At 53.8% G+C, this 20,253-nt stretch overlaps 5 protein-coding genes across 5 annotated transcripts; all 5 read right to left on the minus strand.

Moving 5' to 3' along the window:
- Positions 1-2,329: 2,329 nt before the first annotated feature.
- LOC116435584 (feather beta keratin-like) lies at positions 2,330-3,193 on the minus strand. Its single transcript, XM_032092048.1, has 2 exons — positions 3,055-3,193; positions 2,330-2,861 (listed from the first exon to the last, which is right to left on the minus strand). The coding sequence occupies exons 1-2, from the start codon at positions 3,176-3,178 to the stop codon at positions 2,506-2,508; spliced, it is 480 nt and encodes a 159-aa protein (XP_031947939.1). The 5' UTR covers positions 3,179-3,193; the 3' UTR covers positions 2,330-2,505.
- Positions 3,194-5,784: 2,591 nt separating this feature from the next.
- LOC116435579 (feather beta keratin-like) lies at positions 5,785-6,648 on the minus strand. Its single transcript, XM_032092033.1, has 2 exons — positions 6,510-6,648; positions 5,785-6,316 (listed from the first exon to the last, which is right to left on the minus strand). The coding sequence occupies exons 1-2, from the start codon at positions 6,631-6,633 to the stop codon at positions 5,961-5,963; spliced, it is 480 nt and encodes a 159-aa protein (XP_031947924.1). The 5' UTR covers positions 6,634-6,648; the 3' UTR covers positions 5,785-5,960.
- A 2,594-nt stretch (positions 6,649-9,242) lies between these two features.
- On the minus strand, positions 9,243-10,167 carry LOC116435566 (feather beta keratin-like). Its single transcript, XM_032092006.1, has 2 exons — positions 9,968-10,167; positions 9,243-9,774 (listed from the first exon to the last, which is right to left on the minus strand). Exons 1-2 carry the CDS (start codon positions 10,089-10,091, stop codon positions 9,419-9,421), a joined length of 480 nt encoding a protein of 159 aa, XP_031947897.1. The 5' UTR covers positions 10,092-10,167; the 3' UTR covers positions 9,243-9,418.
- A 4,771-nt stretch (positions 10,168-14,938) lies between these two features.
- On the minus strand, positions 14,939-15,802 carry LOC116435572 (feather beta keratin-like). Its single transcript, XM_032092020.1, has 2 exons — positions 15,664-15,802; positions 14,939-15,470 (listed from the first exon to the last, which is right to left on the minus strand). Exons 1-2 carry the CDS (start codon positions 15,785-15,787, stop codon positions 15,115-15,117), a joined length of 480 nt encoding a protein of 159 aa, XP_031947911.1. The 5' UTR covers positions 15,788-15,802; the 3' UTR covers positions 14,939-15,114.
- Positions 15,803-18,393: 2,591 nt separating this feature from the next.
- On the minus strand, positions 18,394-19,238 carry LOC116435591 (feather beta keratin-like). Its single transcript, XM_032092060.1, has 2 exons — positions 19,121-19,238; positions 18,394-18,925 (listed from the first exon to the last, which is right to left on the minus strand). Exon 2 carries the CDS (start codon positions 18,903-18,905, stop codon positions 18,570-18,572), a length of 336 nt encoding a protein of 111 aa, XP_031947951.1. The 5' UTR covers positions 18,906-18,925; positions 19,121-19,238; the 3' UTR covers positions 18,394-18,569.
- Positions 19,239-20,253: the final 1,015 nt, after the last annotated feature.

The raw sequence follows: 20,253 nt of genomic DNA on the forward strand, positions 1-20,253 counted from the left end.
TCTGTCCAACCCATGGCGCTGATCTGGGTAAGGATGTGAGACCAATGGAATTGAAAAGAAGAGGAGAAATCTTAGGCTTTGATGCAGGACAACTTCATTGAGGCAAAAGAATTAAAAGCCAGGGAAAAGAAGATGAAGGAATCCAGTGTGAGGAGAAAGGAGGGTGATCGTCAGCTGATGTGCTTTGCTTGCAGGAGCTGTTACCAGAGTCCTGAGCTGGTGGTGGCAGGGTGGTGCCGAGAGGACCTTAGCAGATGTAGCTACCCATGCTGCCATAGCAGCCCAGGCCTCCCAGCCCATAGCCAAATCCACCAAAGCCTCCAGAGATGGGCTGTCCCTGGGCACTGAGTTCACTACCAACAGCAGCTGAGGAGATGGATCCGACGGCGGTGTTCTGGGGGAAGGAGGTCATGATGGGTCCTGGCAGGGTGACCAGCACGGTGGAAGGCTGGATGATGACAACGTGGGAGTCCTGGCATTGCAGGGCACAGGGCTCGTTGCAGCTGTTGGCCAGCGGGGTGGGTCCGCAGGGCTGGCAGCAGTTGTAGCAGGCCATGGGTGTGGTGTGGAGGGTCCCTGGAAGAGAGAGGGGAGTGAGGCAGGGCAGGGGTGTGGGGGTGTGAGGGGTGGTGATGCAGGAGGGTGAGGGAGTGTGGAGGCTGATGTGGGGCTGCGGGGATGTGTGAGGGTTGCTGAGGCTGGGGCTAGGTGTGCTGGCAGAGAGGGGCCAGGGGTGCAGGCGCAGGAAGGACGAGAGTCTTTTTCAGCTGAACTGATTCCATGGATGTTGGTGTCACCTGTTCAAGGGAGGAGAGGGTAGATGGGAGCAGCCGAAGGGGAGAGGTGAGCCAGGTCTTTGTTGTCTTGAGTTGTGTCAAGTGTCCGGTGCTGACGCCCCTCGTCTTGGAGGATTTCCCTGGAGGAAATGGTGCTTGTCTGAGCTCTGTGTCACCTCTGTCCCAGTGGGCATGAGGAGAGAGCTGGTGCTGCTGTTGAAGTCAACCCTTTGGTGAAGCCTTTGAGGCTCCTTGCCATTGTCCACTCCCAGAGCAGCCGAGCAAGCCTGGGTTTCCTGAGAGTGCAGTGAGTGGGCTGTGAGTGGCTGAGGGGCTGTGCCCAGAGGCTGCTGATCAGTGGCATAAAGTCCAGCGGGAGCCAAGTCTCAAGGGAAGTAGGTGCGGAATCATATCCATGAGGCCAAGCCTGTTCAACATTCTCACCAACGACATGGGCAGTGGGACTGTTGGCCCCTCAGAGAGTTGGCAGATGATGGAGCGGCTGAGGCAATGGATGGTTGTGCCGCGAGTGAGAGGGACGTGGAGACTGAGGGTTAAAGGAATCTCCTGAAGTTCAGGAGGAGGAAATGTGAAATGTGTTCCACGTCTGGGCAGGAATAGCACTGGGCTCCAGGTCACGGTGTGGGCGGAGAGAGTGGGTAGCAGCTTGGCTGAGCAGGACCCTGTGGTGCTGGTGGAGAACAAAGGGACCACAAGGTCTCGATCCACCCTTACTTAAAAAGGCATCACCAGTGTTAAGGACAGTTTTCAGAAACTTCTTGGAAGAATTGCCCGTGGACTTCTTGAAACTAGACCACTTCAGGGCCACCAAGATTCTAAGGGGGCTGGAGAATCTTTCCTGGAGCATAGTCTGAGAAAGCTGGGACTCCCAGGAGATGAGGATGGATGGGGGTGTCATCAGTGTGTGCAAGTCCCTGATGGCAGAGAATGCAGTGAAGGAGCCCCGCTGTTCTCAGCAGTGCAACCATGAAGGACAAGAGCACAAGGGCATAAGGGAAACCAGATGGAATTCCGTGGGCAAAGAATGCAAGAATTTTTCGAGGTGAGGCTGGACACAAAGTTGAAGAGGTGTGTGCCCTGGGAGATCCAAACCTGAACAGTCCATGGATCTGGAAATCCTGCTCTTGTTGGGCCTGCTTGAGCAGAGGGGATGGAGGCACTGGCACTGCAGAGATCCTGCCTAAGTGGATGATATAATCCCCCTCTTTGCTGGGAGGGCTTGAGATTGCTGCTGGGAAGAGATTCTGTCAAGGTGTGTGCTGGCATGGAGAGATTTACCCAGAACCGTTGATGGGCAAGAGAGCATTGATGTGTCAAAGGCTTTGGTATAGCAAGTGATGGGCTTGGGTCATGTTCTGGAAGGTCCCCCCTCTCCCCTGTTTCCCGTGCCAGTCTTGGTGGTTACTCTTAGGGATAGATTTCCTAAGAAATGTGTTGTGCCCTTTTGCATCTACCCCAATGGCCTGTTCATTTCCGGCACTGGAAAACCGGGTGAGGATGTGAGGCCGAATTCCAAAAGAAGAGGAGGCGTGTAAGGCTTTGATGCAACAGAGTTTTATTGAGACAAAAGAATGAAGAGAGAAGAGAAGGAATTTGAAAAGAGCTGGTCAGAAGTACAACTCCAGCCACCATCAGCTGATGTGTTTTGCTTGCAGGGACTGTTTCCAGATCACTGAGCTGGTGGTGTCAGGGCTGATGCTGAGGGCCCTTAGCAGATGTAGCCACCCCTTCTGCCATAGCAGCCCAGGCCTCCCAGCCCGTAGCCAAATCCACAGCCATAGCCAAGGCCATAGCCAAAGCCACCAAAGCCTCCAGAGATGGGCTGTCCCTGGGCACTGAGTTCACTGCCAACAGCAGCTGAGGAGGTGGATCCGACAGCGGTGTTCTGGGGGAAGGAGGTCATGATGGGTCCTGGCAGGGTGATCAGCACGGGGGAAGGGTTGATGACAACGTGGGAGTCCTGGCATTGCAGGGCACAGGGCTCGTTGCAGCTGTTGGCCAGCGGGGTGGGTCCGCAGGGTTGGCAGCGGTTGTAGCAGGCCATGGGTGTGGTGTGGAGGGTCCCTGGAAGAGAGAGGGGAGTGAGGCAGGGCAGGGGTGTGGGGGTGTGAGGGGCGGTGATGCAGGAGGGTGAGGGAGTGTGGAGGCTGTTGTGGGGCTGTGGGGAGGCGTGAGGGCTGCTGAGGCTGGGGCCGAGCGTGCTGGCAGAGAGGGGCCAGGGGTGCAGAAGCAGGAGGGTCAGGGACTTGATGCTCACCTGTTGTCAGCAGGAGCAGAAGGAGAAGGTGTGAGGAGAAGTGTGTGAGGGAGAGAGGCACTGGGCCGGCTTTTATGCTGGTTGTGGAGGGGCGGGACAGCCTTGTCCCATGGCCTTGGGGCATTTTGTGGGCTGCAGCTCTTGGCCTGCCCAGCCTGGCGAGTCATGAGCTGGAGAGTGTTTTCCTTCCCACAATTCGGCAGTGTCATGTCCTGCTCTTAAAGCCGTGTCCATGTGACCTTGGCGGCAGCTTTTAAAAGCAAGTAATAAAGACCAAAGTTGGGTGATGATGATGTTTTTCAGGGAGGGCTGGAGACGTGACAGGAGCTTTGGACAGTGGGATGTCATCAGTGAGGTCAGCCTGTGGAACTCGTGTTTTTGGGTTTGTGGTTGTGCTGGGAAGAGCAGCCCCGTTCCATGCCAGCTCTGTCAGGATGGTTGGGATTTGCAGGTGTACTTGGGATGAGAGATCTGGAAGCTTTCATCACGTTCTCTCCGTCCCCGCCTTGGCTCCATGTCTCCAGGCCTGTCTATATGCTTCTCCTTTCCTGTTGGACATGAGAAAGGAATTCCTGGGATTTAGGGAGGCCTCCCATGCTCACCACAGTCTTGTGTTGGTTCATCCCTAGTGCTCATCTTACCTGGGCCATGTGGAGGTCACAGAGCTGGGCTGGGCTCTTACACGTGGAAAGGAAAACACGTGAAGGATAAGGAGAACAAGACCCATGAGGAGGAGCAGCTGAAGGAAGTTGGCATGTTCAATTTTGAGAAAAAGAGGGTTGGCCTTCTGCTCTCTAGAGGTACCTGAATGGAAATCCTTTGATGTTAGCCTTGTCTCCCTTTTCCTGAGCCATAGGAGAAGAGGGGATGGAGTTTCCCCAGCAGAGGCGGAGTTTTTATTAGGGAAAATTACTTCATGGAAAGAGTTGTCAAGCCCTCTCAATGGCTGCTCAGGACAGTGGTGCAGTCACCATTGCTGGAGGCATTTAGAAGCTGTGGAGATGTGGCCTGTGGGGATATGTTTCATGGTGGACTTGGAAGTGATGGGGGAAGGGTTGGACTGGATGATAGTTTACATTTGGGTCTTCTCCAAATAAAATGTTTCTAAGATTGGTGGCCTCCACAAAGCTTGGTTTACAGTTGGACTCAATGTCAAGCGTCTTTTTCAGCTGAACTGATTCCATGGATGTTGGTGTCACCTGTTCAAGGGAGGAGAGGGTAGATGGGAGCAGCCGAAGGGGAGAGGTGAGCCAGGTCTTTGTTGTCTTGAGTTGTGTCAAGTGTCCGGTGCTGACGCCCCTCGTCTTGGAGGATTTCCCTGGAGGAAATGGTGCTTGTCTGAGCTCTGTGTCACCTCTGTCCCAGTGGGCATGAGGAGAGAGCTGGTGCTGCTGTTGAAGTCAACCCTTTTGTGAAGCCTTTGAGGCTCCTTGCCATTGTCCACTCCCAGAGCAGCCGAGCAAGCCTGGGTTTCCTGAGAGTGCAGTGAGTGGGCTGTGAGTGGCTGAGGGGCTGTGCCCAGAGGCTGCTGATCAGTGGCATAAAGTCCAGCGGGAGCCAAGTCTCAAGGGAAGTAGGTGCGGAATCATATCCATGAGGCCAAGCCTGTTCAACATTCTCACCAACGACATGGGCAGTGGGACTGTTGGCCCCTCAGAGAGTTGGCAGATGATGGAGCGGCTGAGGCAATGGATGGTTGTGCCGCGAGTGAGAGGGACGTGGAGACTGAGGGTTAAAGGAATCTCCTGAAGTTCAGGAGGAGGAAATGTGAAATGTGTTCCACGTCTGGGCAGGAATAGCACTGGGCTCCAGGTCACGGCGTGGGCGGAGAGAGTGGGTAGCAGCTTGGCTGAGCAGGACCCTGTGGTGCTGGTGGAGAACAAAGGGACCACAAGGTCTCGATCCACCCTTACTTAAAAAGGCATCACCAGTGTTAAGGACAGTTTTCAGAAACTTCTTGGAAGAATTGCCCGTGGACTTCTTGAAACTAGACCACTTCAGGGCCACCAAGATTCTAAGGGGGCTGGAGAATCTTTCCTGGAGCATAGTCTGAGAAAGCTGGGACTCCCAGGAGATGAGGATAGATGGGGGTGTCATCAGTGTGTGCAAGTCCCTGATGGCAGAGAATGCAGTGAAGGAGCCCCGCTGTTCTCAGCAGTGCAACCATGAAGGACAAGAGCACAAGGGCACAAGGGAAACCAGATGGAATTCCGTGGGCAAAGAATGCAAGAATTTTTCGAGGTGAGGCTGGACACAAAGTTGAAGAGGTGTGTGCCCTGGGAGATCCAAACCTGAACAGTCCATGGATCTGGAAATCCTGCTCTTGTTGGGCCTGCTTGAGCAGAGGGGATGGAGGCACTGGCACTGCAGAGATCCTGCCTAAGTGGATGATATAATCCCCCTCTTTGCTGGGAGGGCTTGAGATTGCTGCTGGGAAGAGATTCTGTCAAGTGTGTGCTGGCATGGAGAGATTTACCCAGAACCGTTGATGGGCAAGAGAGCATTGATGTGTCAAAGGCTTTGGTATAGCAAGTGATGGGCTTGGGTCATGTTCTGGAAGGTCCCCCCTCTCCCCTGTTTCCCGTGCCAGTCTTGGTGGTTACTCTTAGGGATAGATTTCCTAAGAAATGTGTTGTGCCCTTTTGCATCTACCCCAATGGCCTGTTCATTTCCGGCACTGGAAAACCGGGTGAGGATGTGAGGCCGAATTCCAAAAGAAGAGGAGGCGTGTAAGGCTTTGATGCAACAGAGTTTTATTGAGACAAAAGAATGAAGAGAGAAGAGAAGGAATTTGAAAAGAGCTGGTCAGAAGTACAACTCCAGCCACCATCAGCTGATGTGTTTTGCTTGCAGGGACTGTTTCCAGATCACTGAGCTGGTGGTGTCAGGGCTGGTGCTGAGGGCCCTTAGCAGATGTAGCCACCCCTTCTGCCATAGCAGCCCAGGCCTCCCAGCCCGTAGCCAAATCCACAGCCATAGCCAAGGCCATAGCCAAAGCCACCAAAGCCTCCAGAGATGGGCTGTCCCTGGGCACTGAGTTCACTGCCAACAGCAGCCGAGGAGGTGGATCCGACAGCGGTGTTCTGGGGGAAGGAGGTCATGATGGGTCCTGGCAGGGTGATCAGCACGGGGGAAGGGTTGATGACAACGTGGGAGTCCTGGCATTGCAGGGCACAGGGCTCGTTGCAGCTGTTGGCCAGCGGGGTGGGTCCGCAGGGCTGGCAGCGGTTGTAGCAGGCCATGGGTGTGGTGTGGAGGGTCCCTGGAAGAGAGAGGGGAGTGAGGCAGGGCAGGGGTGTGGGGGTGTGAGGGGCGGTGATGCAGGAGGGTGAGGGAGTGTGGAGGCTGTTGTGGGGCTGTGGGGAGGCGTGAGGGCTGCTGAGGCTGGGGCCGAGCGTGCTGGCAGAGAGGGGCCAGGGGTGCAGAAGCAGGAGGGTCAGGGACTTGATGCTCACCTGTTGTCAGCAGGAGCAGAAGGAGAAGGTGTGAGGAGAAGTGTGTGAGGGAGAGAGGCACTGGGCCGGCTTTTATGCTGGTTGTGGAGGGGCGGGACAGCCTTGTCCCATGGCCTTGGGGCATTTTGCGGGCTGCAGCTCTTGGCCTGCCCAGCCTGGCGAGTCATGAGCTGGAGAGCGTTTTCCTTCCCACAATTCGGCAGTGTCATGTCCTGCTCTTAAAGCCGTGTCCATGTGACCTTGGCGGCAGCTTTTAAATGCAAGTAATAAAGACCAAAGTTGGGTGATGATGATGTTTTTCAGGGAGGGCTGGAGACGTGACAGGAGCTTTGGACAGTGGGATGTCATCAGTGAGGTCAGCCTGTGGAACTCGTGTTTTTGGGTTTGTGGTTGTGCTGGGAAGAGCAGCCCCGTTCCATGCCAGCTCTGTCAGGATGGTTGGGATTTGCAGGTGTACTTGGGATGAGAGATCTGGAAGCTTTCATCACGTTCTCTCCGTCCCCAGCCTTGGCTCCATGTCTCCAGGCCTGTCTATATGCTTCTCCTTTCCTGTTGGACATGAGAAAGGAATTCCTGGGATTTAGGGAGGCCTCCCATGCTCACCACAGTCTTGTGTTGGTTCATCCCTAGTGCTCATCTTACCTGGGCCATGTGGAGGTCACAGAGCTGGGCTGGGCTCTTACACGTGGAAAGGAAAACACGTGAAGGATAAGGAGAACAAGACCCATGAGGAGGAGCAGCTGAAGGAAGTTGGCATGTTCAATTTTGAGAAAAAGAGGGTTGGCCTTCTGCTCTCTAGAGGTACCTGAATGGAAATCCTTTGATGTTAGCCTTGTCTCCCTTTTCCTGAGCCATAGGAGAAGAGGGGATGGAGTTTCCCCAGCAGAGGCGGAGTTTTTATTAGGGAAAATTACTTCATGGAAAGAGTTGTCAAGCCCTCTCAATGGCTGCTCAGGACAGTGGTGCAGTCACCATTGCTGGAGGCATTTAGAAGCTGTGGAGATGTGGCCTGTGGGGATATGTTTCATGGTGGACTTGGAAGTGATGGGGGAAGGGTTGGACTGGATGATAGTTTACATTTGGGTCTTCTCCAAATAAAATGTTTCTAAGATTGGTGGCCTCCACAAAGCTTGGTTTACAGTTGGACTCAATGTCAAGCGTCTTTTTCAGCTGAACTGATTCCATGGATGTTGGTGTCACCTGTTCAAGGGAGGAGAGGGTGGGTGGGAGCAGCCGAAGGGGAGAGGTGAGCCAGGTCTTTGTTGTCTTGAGTTGTGTCAAGTGTCCGGTGCTGACGGCCACTCCTCTTGGAGGATTTCCCTGGAGGAAATGGTGCTTGTCTGAGCTCTGTGTCACCTCTGTCCCAGTGGGCATGAGGAGAGAGCTGGTGCTGCTGTTGAAGTCAACCCTTTTGTGAAGCCTTTGAGGCTCCTTGCCATTGTCCACTCCCAGAGCAGCCGAGCAAGCCTGGGTTTCCTGAGAGTGCAGTGAGTGGGCTGTGAGTGGCTGAGGGGCTGTGCCCAGAGGCTGCTGATCAGTGGCATAAAGTCCAGCAGGGAGCCAAGTCTCAAGGGAAGTAGGTGCGGAATCATATCCATGAGGCCAAGCCTGTTCAACATTCTCACCAACGACATGGGCAGTGGGATTGTTGGCCCCTCAGAGAGTTGGCAGATGATGGAGCGGCTGAGGCAATGGATGGTTGTGCCGCGAGTGAGAGGGACGTGGAGACTGAGGGTTAAAGGAATCTCCTGAAGTTCAGGAGGAGGAAATGTGAAATGTGTTCCACGTCTGGGCAGGAATAGCACTGGGCTCCAGGTCACGGCGTGGGCGGAGAGAGTGGGTAGCAGCTTGGCTGAGCAGGACCCTGTGGTGCTGGTGGAGAACAAAGGGACCACAAGGTCTCGATCCACCCTTACTTAAAAAGGCATCACCAGTGTTAAGGACAGTTTTCAGAAACTTCTTGGAAGAATTGCCCGTGGACTTCTTGAAACTAGACCACTTCAGGGCCACCAAGATTCTAAGGGGGCTGGAGAATCTTTCCTGGAGCATAGTCTGAGAAAGCTGGGACTCCCAGGAGATGAGGATAGATGGGGGTGTCATCAGTGTGTGCAAGTCCCTGATGGCAGAGAATGCAGTGAAGGAGCCCCGCTGTTCTCAGCAGTGCAACCATGAAGGACAAGAGCACAAGGGCACAAGGGAAACCAGATGGAATTCCGTGGGCAAAGAATGCAAGAATTTTTCGAGGTGAGGCTGGACACAAAGTTGAAGAGGTGTGTGCCCTGGGAGATCCAAACCTGAACAGTCCATGGATCTGGAAATCCTGCTCTTGTTGGGCCTGCTTGAGCAGAGGGGATGGAGGCACTGGCACTGCAGAGATCCTGCCTAAGTGGATGATATAATCCCCCTCTTTGCTGGGAGAGCTTGAGATTGCTGCTGGGAAGAGATTCTGTCAGGTGTGTGCTGGCATGGAGAGATTTACCCAGAACCGTTGATGGGCAAGAGAGCATTGATGTGTCAAAGGCTTTGGTATAGCAAGTGATGGGCTTGGGTCATGTTCTGGAAGGTCCCCCCTCTCCCCTGTTTCCCGTGCCAGTCTTGGTGGTTACTCTTAGGGATAGATTTCCTAAGAAATGTGTTGTGCCCTTTTGCATCTACCCCAATGGCCTGTTCATTTCCGGCACTGGAAAACCGGGTGAGGATGTGAGGCCGAATTCCAAAAGAAGAGGAGGCGTGTAAGGCTTTGATGCAACAGAGTTTTATTGAGACAAAAGAATGAAGAGAGAAGAGAAGGAATTTGAAAAGAGCTGGTCAGAAGTACAACTCCAGCCACCATCAGCTGATGTGTTTTGCTTGCAGGGACTGTTTCCAGATCACTGAGCTGGTGGTGTCAGGGCTGATGCTGAGGGCCCTTAGCAGATGTAGCCACCCCTTCTGCCATAGCAGCCCAGGCCTCCCAGCCCGTAGCCAAATCCACAGCCATAGCCAAGGCCATAGCCAAAGCCACCAAAGCCTCCAGAGATGGGCTGTCCCTGGGCACTGAGTTCACTGCCAACAGCAGCTGAGGAGGTGGATCCGACAGCGGTGTTCTGGGGGAAGGAGGTCATGATGGGTCCTGGCAGGGTGATCAGCACGGGGGAAGGGTTGATGACAACGTGGGAGTCCTGGCATTGCAGGGCACAGGGCTCGTTGCAGCTGTTGGCCAGCGGGGTGGGTCCGCAGGGCTGGCAGCGGTTGTAGCAGGCCATGGGTGTGGTGTGGAGGGTCCCTGGAAGAGAGAGGGGAGTGAGGCAGGGCAGGGGTGTGGGGGTGTGAGGGGCGGTGATGCAGGAGGGTGAGGGAGTGTGGAGGCTGTTGTGGGGCTGTGGGGAGGCGTGAGGGCTGCTGAGGCTGGGGCCGAGCGTGCTGGCAGAGAGGGGCCAGGGGTGCAGAAGCAGGAGGGTCAGGGACTTGATGCTCACCTGTTGTCAGCAGGAGCAGAAGGAGAAGGTGTGAGGAGAAGTGTGTGAGGGAGAGAGGCTCTGGGCCGGCTTTTATGCTGGTTGTGGAGGGGCGGGACAGCCTTGTCCCATGGCCTTGGGGCATTTTGCGGGCTGCAGCTCTTGGCCTGCCCAGCCTGGCGAGTCATGAGCTGGAGAGTGTTTTCCTTCCCACAATTCGGCAGTGTCATGTCCTGCTCTTAAAGCCGTGTCCATGTGACCTTGGCGGCAGCTTTTAAATGCAAGTAATAAAGACCAAAGTTGGGTGATGATGATGTTTTTCAGGGAGGGCTGGAGACGTGACAGGAGCTTTGGACAGTGGGATGTCATCAGTGAGGTCAGCCTGTGGAACTCGTGTTTTTGGGTTTGTGGTTGTGTTGGGAAGAGCAGCCCCGTTCCATGCCAGCTCTGTCAGGATGGTTGGGATTTGCAGGTGTACTTGGGATGAGAGATCTGGAAGCTTTCATCACGTTCTCTCCGTCCCCGCCTTGGCTCCATGTCTCCAGGCCTGTCTATATGCTTCTCCTTTCCTGTTGGACATGAGAAAGGAATTCCTGGGATTTAGGGAGGCCTCCCATGCTCACCACAGTCTTGTGTTGGTTCATCCCTAGTGCTCATCTTACCTGGGCCATGTGGAGGTCACAGAGCTGGGCTGGGCTCTTACACGTGGAAAGGAAAACACGTGAAGGATAAGGAGAACAAGACCCATGAGGAGGAGCAGCTGAAGGAAGTTGGCATGTTCAATTTTGAGAAAAAGAGGGTTGGCCTTCTGCTCTCTAGAGGTACCTGAATGGAAATCCTTTGATGTTAGCCTTGTCTCCCTTTTCCTGAGCCATAGGAGAAGAGGGGATGGAGTTTCCCCAGCAGAGGCGGAGTTTTTATTAGGGAAAATTACTTCATGGAAAGAGTTGTCAAGCCCTCTCAATGGCTGCTCAGGACAGTGGTGCAGTCACCATTGCTGGAGGAATTTAGAAGCTGTGGAGATGTGGCCTGTGGGGATATGTTTCATGGTGGACTTGGAAGTGATGGGGGAAGGGTTGGACTGGATGATAGTTTACATTTGGGTCTTCTCCAAATAAAATGTTTCTAAGATTGGTGGCCTCCACAAAGCTTGGTTTACAGTTGGACTCAATGTCAAGCGTCTTTTTCAGCTGAACTGATTCCATGGATGTTGGTGTCACCTGTTCAAGGGAGGAGAGGGTGGGTGGGAGCAGCAGAAGGGGAGAGGTGAGCCAGGTCTTTGGTGTCTTGAGTTGTGTCAAGTGTCCGGTGCTGTTGCAGTGGGGATCCTGCAACACGCATATATCAAACCAGGAGTCCCGTGGAAAGGAAATATATATGGACAGACAGATTCTTGCTAGATGTTTCAGAGATGTTTATTTCTCCAGCCGCATGGCCGGAGCTCTGCCGAGGAACTGTTCCCGTCACGGGACCAAGGGTCCTTCTGCCCGCGCAGGGAACACAAACCAACCAATGGGAACGAGGCTGAGCAGGGGCAGGGAATCCCCGTGTCTGTGCCCTCAGGGCCCCTCTCCCAGGGCTACACGGCGGGGGAGGGACCCCAACACCTCACCCGTTTTATTTTAATAAAAGGAGAATGAAAACAACTGGATAAACATAACAAGAACAGTTTCAAAACAAAACAAGCCACCCTCCTGAGTCTTTAAATGTCCAATCAGATTCTGTGGAACATCTTAGGGCTGACAGAAGGGAGACAGAACTCTCTGAGCATGCTTTGTGGGGAAACTGAGGCAGGAGAGGGTTTAACTTCTTCCCTCCCCCTTTTCATCCTCCACTCGGCATTGGAAAGGGATTTTTGGGGAAACAGTTGGCAAAAGCATGGTTTTGTGAGGGAAACCATGGATGAAAAAACGGATTGGGAATACACTGGGGGTAATAGGACATAGGGTAAAAGGGATAGGTGGGATTAGGAAAGGGAGACTCTAGGGGGGACTTACAATGGAGATACTGTCTAACATGACTACGATTTTTTGCATATATACTGCCTTTTACAGGAACACCATCAGGCCCAGTGACCTGTGATGCTTGTAACCCTTTTCTACCTCGTATAATTTTGAATTGCACCACCTCTCCATCTCCCAAGCTTGGGATGTATTTTTCAGGGTTATTCTTTTTAATAGCAGTTCTATGCACGAATATGTCTTGCTGGTTGTCACACCTTGTTATAAAACCATAATTTTGCTTAACATTATACCATTTTACTATCCCTAAGATCTTAGTTACTATGATCTTTTTCCGAGTGGCTGCTGTTTTCTGTCTCGCTGCGTCTTTGCTCTCTCCTTTGGTCGCTCCCGTGTTGGAATTGTCGGGGCTGCTGGTGCCTGCACGCTCTTCCCGGGGTTGCGTTCGGGGCTGCGCGGGCCGGGCCGGGCCGCGCCGCTCAGTTCTCCGCGCGTCGCCTCCTCTGGTCGCAGCTTCGCTGCCGATGCCGGGTGCTGCACCCACGTCTCGGCCGGGCCCCCGAGCGATGACTCCCCCGCGCCCTGCTCCAGCGCGCGTTTCGGCTGGGCGTGGCTCCGTTCTACCGCCGCTGCCGCCAGCCGCCGCCCGCGTGCCGCCCCTCTCGGTCGGGCGTTCACGGGGCTCGCTCCACCACGCGCTGTGCTGCGCCGTGCGGGCACCGTCGGGTCCCACCGCGCCTCGCTCCGCCACCGACACTGCGGCTCGCGTGGCTCCGCCCGCGCGCAGGAACTGCCTCGCTGCTGCTCGCAGAGCGCTCGGTGCACGTGGCCTGGGCCGCACGGTCCCTGCACCAGGCTTCCCTTCGCCAAGACACAGCTGACATTGCTCAACAGTCTCGGTAACTAAATAACATTCACGAAAATATTCTTCCATCGGCATATATTTTGACTCAAATATTAACTGTGTCCAAACGGTTTTCCAAAAGCCCTTGGTAAGAATTAAATCCCAAGAAACATAGAAAAAGTTCTTAAACAACCATGCCAGGAAGTGTTTCAGTTCTTTCTGAGCTTGAATCAAGCTAAAATTTACAAATCGTTGTTCAAGAATCATTTTAAGTTTAAGATAAATGTCCATATGCGGCTCGGAGAGCCAAGAGTCTTCCCACTGTTCCTCCATAGTTTAGATATGGAATAGCAAAGCAAAACCAAGAAGAGGAATCCAAAGTTTCCAGGGTTTACTCACACAAATCAGTCGCTTAGGGATCAGGGATCGTTCTGCTCACAATTCTCCACCATTTGTTGCAGTGGGGATCCTGCAACACGCATATATCAAACCAGGAGTCCTGTGGAAAGGAAATATATATGGACAGACAGATTCTTGCTAGATGTTTCAGAGATGTTTATTTCTCCAGCCGCATGGCCGGAGCTCTGCCGAGGAACTGTTCCAGTCACGGGACCAAGGGTCCTTCTGCCCGCGCAGGGAACACAAACCAACCAATGGGAACGAGGCTGAGCAGGGGCAGGGAATCCCCATGTCTGTGCCCTCAGGGCCCCTCTCCCAGGGCTACACGGCGGGGGAGGGACCCCAACACGGTGCTGAGGCCACTCCTCTTGGAGGATTTCCCTGGAGGAAATGGTGCTTGTCTGAGCTCTGTGTCACCTCTGTCCCAGTGGGCATGAGGAGAGAGCTGGTACTGCTGTTGAAGTCAACCCTTTTGTGAAGCCTTTGAGGCTCCTTGCCATTGTCCACTCCCAGAGCAGCCGAGCAAGCCTGGGTTTCCTGAGAGTGCAGTGAGTGGGCTGTGAGTGGCTGAGGGGCTGTGCCCAGAGGCTGCTGATCAGTGGCATAAAGTCCAGCGGGAGCCAAGTCTCAAGGGAAGTAGGTGCGGAATCATATCCATGAGGCCAAGCCTGTTCAACATTCTCACCAACGACATGGGCAGTGGGATTGTTGGCCCCTCAGAGAGTTGGCAGATGATGGAGCGGCTGAGGCAATGGATGGTTGTGCCGCGAGTGAGAGGGACGTGGAGACTGAGGGTTAAAGGAATCTCCTGAAGTTCAGGAGGAGGAAATGTGAAGTTCCGCGTCTGGGCAGGAATAGCACTGGGCTCCAGGTCACGGCGTGGGCGGAGAGAGTGGGTAGCAGCTTGGCTGAGCAGGACCCTGTGGTGCTGGTGGAGAACAAAGGGACCACAAGGTCTCAATCAACCCGTACTTAAAAAGGCATCACCAGTGTTAAGGACAGTTTTCAGAAACTTCTTGGAAGAATTGCCCGTGGACTTCTTGAAACTAGACCAGTTCAGGGCCACCAAGATTCTAAGGGGGCTGGAGAATCTTTCCTGGAGCATAGTCTGAGAAAGCTGGGACTCCCAGGAGACGAGGATGGATGGGGGTGTCATCAGTGTGTGCAAGTCCCTGATGGCAGAGAATGCAGTGAAGGAGCCCCGCTGTTCTCAGCAGTGCAGCCATAAAGGACAAGAGCACAAGGGCATAAGGGAAACCAGATGGAATTCCGTGGCAAAGAATGCAAGCATTTTTCGAGGTGAGGCTGGACACAAAGTTGAAGAGGTGTGTGCCCTGGGAGATCCAAACCTGAGCAGTCCATGGATCTGGAAATCCTGCTCTTGTTGGGCCTGCTTGAGCAGAGGGGATGGAGGCACTGGCACTGCAGAGATCCTGCCTAAGTGGATGATATAATCCCCCTCTTTGCTGGGAGGGCTTGAGATTGCTGCTGGGAAGAGATTCTGTCAAGTGTGTGCTGGCATGGAGAGATTTACCCAGAACCGTTGATGGGCAAGAGAGCATTGATGTGTCAAAGGCTTTGGTATAGCAAGTGATGGGCTTGGGTCATGTTCTGGAAGGTCCCCCCTCTCCCCTGTTTCCCGTGCCAGTCTTGGTGGTTACTCTTAGGGATAGATTTCCTAAGAAATGTGTTGTGCCCTTTTGCATCTACCCCAATGGCCTGTTCATTTCCGGCCCTGGAAATCCGGGTGAGGATGTGAGGCCGAATTCCAAAAGAAGAGGAGGCGTGTAAGGCTTTGATGCAACAGAGTTTTATTGAGACAAAAGAATGAAGAGAGAAGAGAAGGAATTTGAAAAGAGCTGGTCTGAGGTGCAAGTCTAGCAAGCATCAGCTGATGTGTGTTGCTTGCAGGAGCTGTTGCCAGGGCACTGAGCTGGTGGTGTCAGGGCTGGTGCTGAGAGCCCTTAGCAGATGTAGCCACCCCTTCTGCCATAGCAGCCCAGGCCTCCCAGCCCGTAGCCAAATCCACAGCCATAGCCAAGGCCATAGCCAAAGCCACCAAAGCCTCCAGAGATGGGCTGTCCCTGGGCACTGAGTTCACTGCCAACAGCAGCCGAGGAGGTGGATCCGACAGCGGTGTTCTGGGGGAAGGAGGTCATGATGGGTCCTGGCAGGGTGATCAGCACGGGGGAAGGGTTGATGACAACGTGGGAGTCCTGGCATTGCAGGGCACAGGGCTCGTTGCAGCTGTTGGCCAGCGGGGTGGGTCCGCAGGGCTGGCAGCGGTTGTAGCAGGCCATGGGTGTGGTGTGGAGGGTCCCTGGAAGAGAGAGGGGAGTGAGGCAGGGCAGGGGTGTGGGGGTGTGAGGGGCGGTGATGCAGGAGGGTGAGGGAGTGTGGAGGCTGTTGTGGGGCTGTGGGGAGGCGTGAGGGCTGCTGAGGCTGGGGCCGAGCGTGCTGGCAGAGAGGGGCCAGGGGTGCAGAAGCAGGAGGGTCAGGGACTTGATGCTCACCTGTTGTCAGCAGGAGCAGAAGGAGAAGGTGTGAGGAGAAGTGTGTGAGGGAGAGAGGCTCTGGGCCGGCTTTTATGCTGGTTGTGGAGGGGCGGGACAGCCTTGTCCCATGGCCTTGGGGCATTTTGCGGGCTGCAGCTCTTGGCCTGCCCAGCCTGGCGAGTCATGAGCTGGAGAGTGTTTTCCTTCCCACAATTCGGCAGTGTCATGTCCTGCTCTTAAAGCCGTGTCCATGTGACCTTGGCGGCAGCTTTTAAAAGCAAGTAATAAAGACCAAAGTTGGGTGATGATGATGTTTTTCAGGGAAGGCTGGAGACGTGACAGGAGCTTTGGACAGTGGGATGTCATCAGTGAGGTCAGCCTGTGGAACTCGTGTTTTTGGGTTTGTGGTTGTGCTGGGAAGAGCAGCCCCGTTCCATGCCAGCTCTGTCAGGATGGTTGGGATTTGCAGGTGTACTTGGGATGAGAGATCTGGAAGCTTTCATCACGTTCTCTCCGTCCCCGCCTTGGCTCCATGTCTCCAGGCCTGTCTATATGCTTCTCCTTTCCTGTTGGACATGAGAAAGGAATTCCTGGGATTTAGGGAGGCCTCCCATGCTCACCACAGTCTTGTGTTGGTTCATCCCTAGTGCTCATCTTACCTGGGCCATGTGGAGGTCACAGAGCTGGGCTGGGCTCTTACACGTGGAAAGGAAAACACGTGAAGGATAAGGAGAACAAGACCCATGAGGAGGAGCAGCTGAAGGAAGTTGGCATGTTCAATTTTGAGAAAAAGAGGGTTGGCCTTCTGCTCTCTAGAGGTACCTGAATGGAAATCCTTTGATGTTAGCCTTGTCTCCCTTTTCCTGAGCCATAGGAGAAGAGGGGATGGAGTTTCCCCAGCAGAGGCGGAGTTTTTATTAGGGAAAATTACTTCATGGAAAGAGTTGTCAAGCCCTCTCAATGGCTGCTCAGGACAGTGGTGCAGTCACCATTGCTGGAGGCATTTAGAAGCTGTGGAGATGTGGCCTGTGGGGATATGTTTCATGGTGGACTTGGAAGTGATGGGGGAAGGGTTGGACTGGATGATAGTTTACATTTGGGTCTTCTCCAAATAAAATGTTTCTAAGATTGGTGGCCTCCACAAAGCTTGGTTTACAGTTGGACTCAATGTCAAGCGTCTTTTTCAGCTGAACTGATTCCATGGATGTTGGTGTCACCTGTTCAAGGGAGGAGAGGGTGGGTGGGAGCAGCCGAAGGGGAGAGGTGAGCCAGGTCTTTGTTGTCTTGAGTTGTGTCAAGTGTCCGGTGCTGAGGCCACTCCTCTTGGAGGATTTCCCTGGAGGAAATGGTGCTTGTCTGAGCTCTGTGTCACCTCTGTCCCAGTGGGCATGAGGAGAGAGCTGGTGCTGCTGTTGAAGTCAACCCTTTTGTGAAGCCTTTGAGGCTCCTTGCCATTGTCCACTCCCAGAGCAGCCGAGCAAGCCTGGGTTTCCTGAGAGTGCAGTGAGTGGGCTGTGAGTGGCTGAGGGGCTGTGCCCAGAGGCTGCTGATCAGTGGCATAAAGTCCAGCGGGAGCCAAGTCTCAAGGGAAGTAGGTGCGGAATCATATCCATGAGGCCAAGCCTGTTCAACATTCTCACCAACGACATGGGCAGTGGGACTGTTGGCCCCTCAGAGAGTTGGCAGATGATGGAGCGGCTGAGGCAATGGATGGTTGTGCCGCGAGTGAGAGGGACGTGGAGACTGAGGGTTAAAGGAATCTCCTGAAGTTCAGGAGGAGGAAATGTGAAATGTGTTCCACGTCTGGGCAGGAATAGCACTGGGCTCCAGGTCACGGTGTGGGCGGAGAGAGTGGGTAGCAGCTTGGCTGAGCAGGACCCTGTGGTGCTGGTGGAGAACAAAGGGACCACAAGGTCTCGATCCACCCTTACTTAAAAAGGCATCACCAGTGTTAAGGACAGTTTTCAGAAACTTCTTGGAAGAATTGCCCGTGGACTTCTTGAAACTAGACCAGTTCAGGGCCACCAAGATTCTAAGGGGGCTGGAGAATCTTTCCTGGAGCATAGTCTGAGAAAGCTGGGACTCCCAGGAGATGAGGATGGATGGGGGTGTCATCAGTGTGTGCAAGTCCCTGATGGCAGAGAATGCAGTGAAGGAGCCCCGCTGTTCTCAGCAGTGCAACCATGAAGGACAAGAGCACAAGGGCATAAGGGAAACCAGATGGAATTCCGTGGGCAAAGAATGCAAGAATTTTTCGAGGTGAGGCTGGACACAAAGTTGAAGAGGTGTGTGCCCTGGGAGATCCAAACCTGAACAGTCCATGGATCTGGAAATCCTGCTCTTGTTGGGCCTGCTTGAGCAGAGGGGATGGAGGCACTGGCACTGCAGAGATCCTGCCTAAGTGGATGATATAATCCCCCTCTTTGCTGGGAGGGCTTGAGATTGCTGCTGGGAAGAGATTCTGTCAGGTGTGTGCTGGCATGGAGAGATTTACCCAGAACCGTTGATGGGCAAGAGAGCATTGATGTGTCAAAGGCTTTGGTATAGCAAGTGATGGGCTTGGGTCATGTTCTGGAAGGTCCCCCCTCTCCCCTGTTTCCCGTGCCAGTCTTGGTGGTTACTCTTAGGGATAGATTTCCTAAGAAATGTGTTGTGCCCTTTTGCATCTACCCCAATGGCCTGTTCATTTCCGGCACTGGAAAACCGGGTGAGGATGTGAGGCCGAATTCCAAAAGAAGAGGAGGCGTGTAAGGCTTTGATGCAACAGAGTTTTATTGAGACAAAAGAATGAAGAGAGAAGAGAAGGAATTTGAAAAGAGCTGGTCAGAAGTACAACTCCAGCCACCATCAGCTGATGTGTTTTGCTTGCAGGGACTGTTTCCAGATCACTGAGCTGGTGGTGTCAGGGCTGGTGCTGAGGGCTCTTAGCAGATGTAGCCACCCCTTCTGCCATAGCAGCCCAGGCCTCCCAGCCCGTAGCCAAATCCACAGCCATAGCCAAGGCCATAGCCAAAGCCACCAAAGCCTCCAGAGATGGGCTGTCCCTGGGCACTGAGTTCACTGCCAACAGCAGCTGAGGAGGTGGATCCGACAGCGGTGTTCTGGGGGAAGGAGGTCATGATGGGTCCTGGCAGGGTGATCAGCACGGGGGAAGGGTTGATGACAACGTGGGAGTCCTGGCATTGCAGGGCACAGGGCTCGTTGCAGCTGTTGGCCAGCGGGGTGGGTCCGCAGGGTTGGCAGCGGTTGTAGCAGGCCATGGGTGTGGTGTGGAGGGTCCCTGGAAGAGAGAGGGGAGTGAGGCAGGGCAGGGGTGTGGGGGTGTGAGGGGCGGTGATGCAGGAGGGTGAGGGAGTGTGGAGGCTGTTGTGGGGCTGTGGGGAGGTGTGAGGGCTGCTGAGGCTGGGGCCAAGAATGCTGGCAGAGAGGGGTCAGGGAGTGCAGGAGCAGGAGGGTCAGGGGGCTTGAGACTCACCCTGTTTTCAGCAGGAGCAGAAGGAGAAGGTGTGAGGAGAAGTGTGTGAGGGAGAGAGGCACTGGGCCGGCTTTTATGCTGGTTGTGGAGGGGCGGGACAGCCTTGTCCCATGGCCTTGGGGCATTTTGCGGGCTGCAGCTCTTGGCCTGCCCAGCCTGGCGAGTGATGATGTTGGGAGTGTTTTCCTTCTCGCAACTCTTCAGTGTCATGTCCTGCTCTTGAAGCTGTGTCCATCTGACCTTGATGGCAACTTTAATGTGTGAGTTTCAGTGACCAAACCTGATGATGATGATGTTTTTCAAGGAGCGTTTGAAGTCATGATGAAAGCTTTGTAGAGATGAGATGTCATCAGTGAGATCGCCCTGTGTGCTGTGGTTTGTTGCTGTCTTGTGAAGAGGTGCCTCATTTCCCCAGAGCCACATCAGGCTGGTCTGGGCTTTGCAGCTCTTCTGGGGGTGTGGGCTGTCCCCTTCCATTTCATTCTCTCCCTCCTTTCCTTGTTTCCAACTTTCCAAACCTGTCTATATGCCAGGCTTTTCCCACAGGTATCATGGTGTCCCGCAGTGGTAGGGAGGCGAAGAGAGATCCAACAGGCAGGAGTTGTGCAGCAAGATTGATTTATTTAACTATTTTACAACTCTTTTATAGACTTTTTTCTTCATAATCCAATTGGCCAAAGGATCAGCCATCCCTTGGGGTGATTGGCTAAATTCCTAAAACATCCGTTGTCAAAGTATTTTTCTACTGTACTATAAACAAGGCTTTGCAAGGCCGCAGGTGTTCCTATTCTATAGAAGTCTACAAATATCTTCTGTGAGAGAGAAAAGTATCTCACGGGACTGGAAAGAAGCGGGAAAAAATCTTGCTAGCAGCAATATTTGTATCCACACACTGGAGATGGGCAGGCAATCCCATTTAGGCATTTTGGGAAGCCTCCCATGCTCCCCAAAGTCTTGTGCTTGTTCATGGCAGCCAGTGAAGGATAAGAAGAAGACGACATGTGAGGAGCAGTTGAAGGAACTGGATATGTTAAATTTTCAGAAAAAGAGAGTAACCTTGTAACTCTTTCAAGGTACCTGAATGGAAATCATCAGTTTTGCCTGGCCCAGCCTTGCGATTCATGAGGTGAGGA

Source organism: Corvus moneduloides, chromosome 1 (assembly GCF_009650955.1).
Source record: "Corvus moneduloides isolate bCorMon1 chromosome 1, bCorMon1.pri, whole genome shotgun sequence".
Lineage (NCBI taxonomy): Eukaryota > Metazoa > Chordata > Aves > Passeriformes > Corvidae > Corvus > Corvus moneduloides.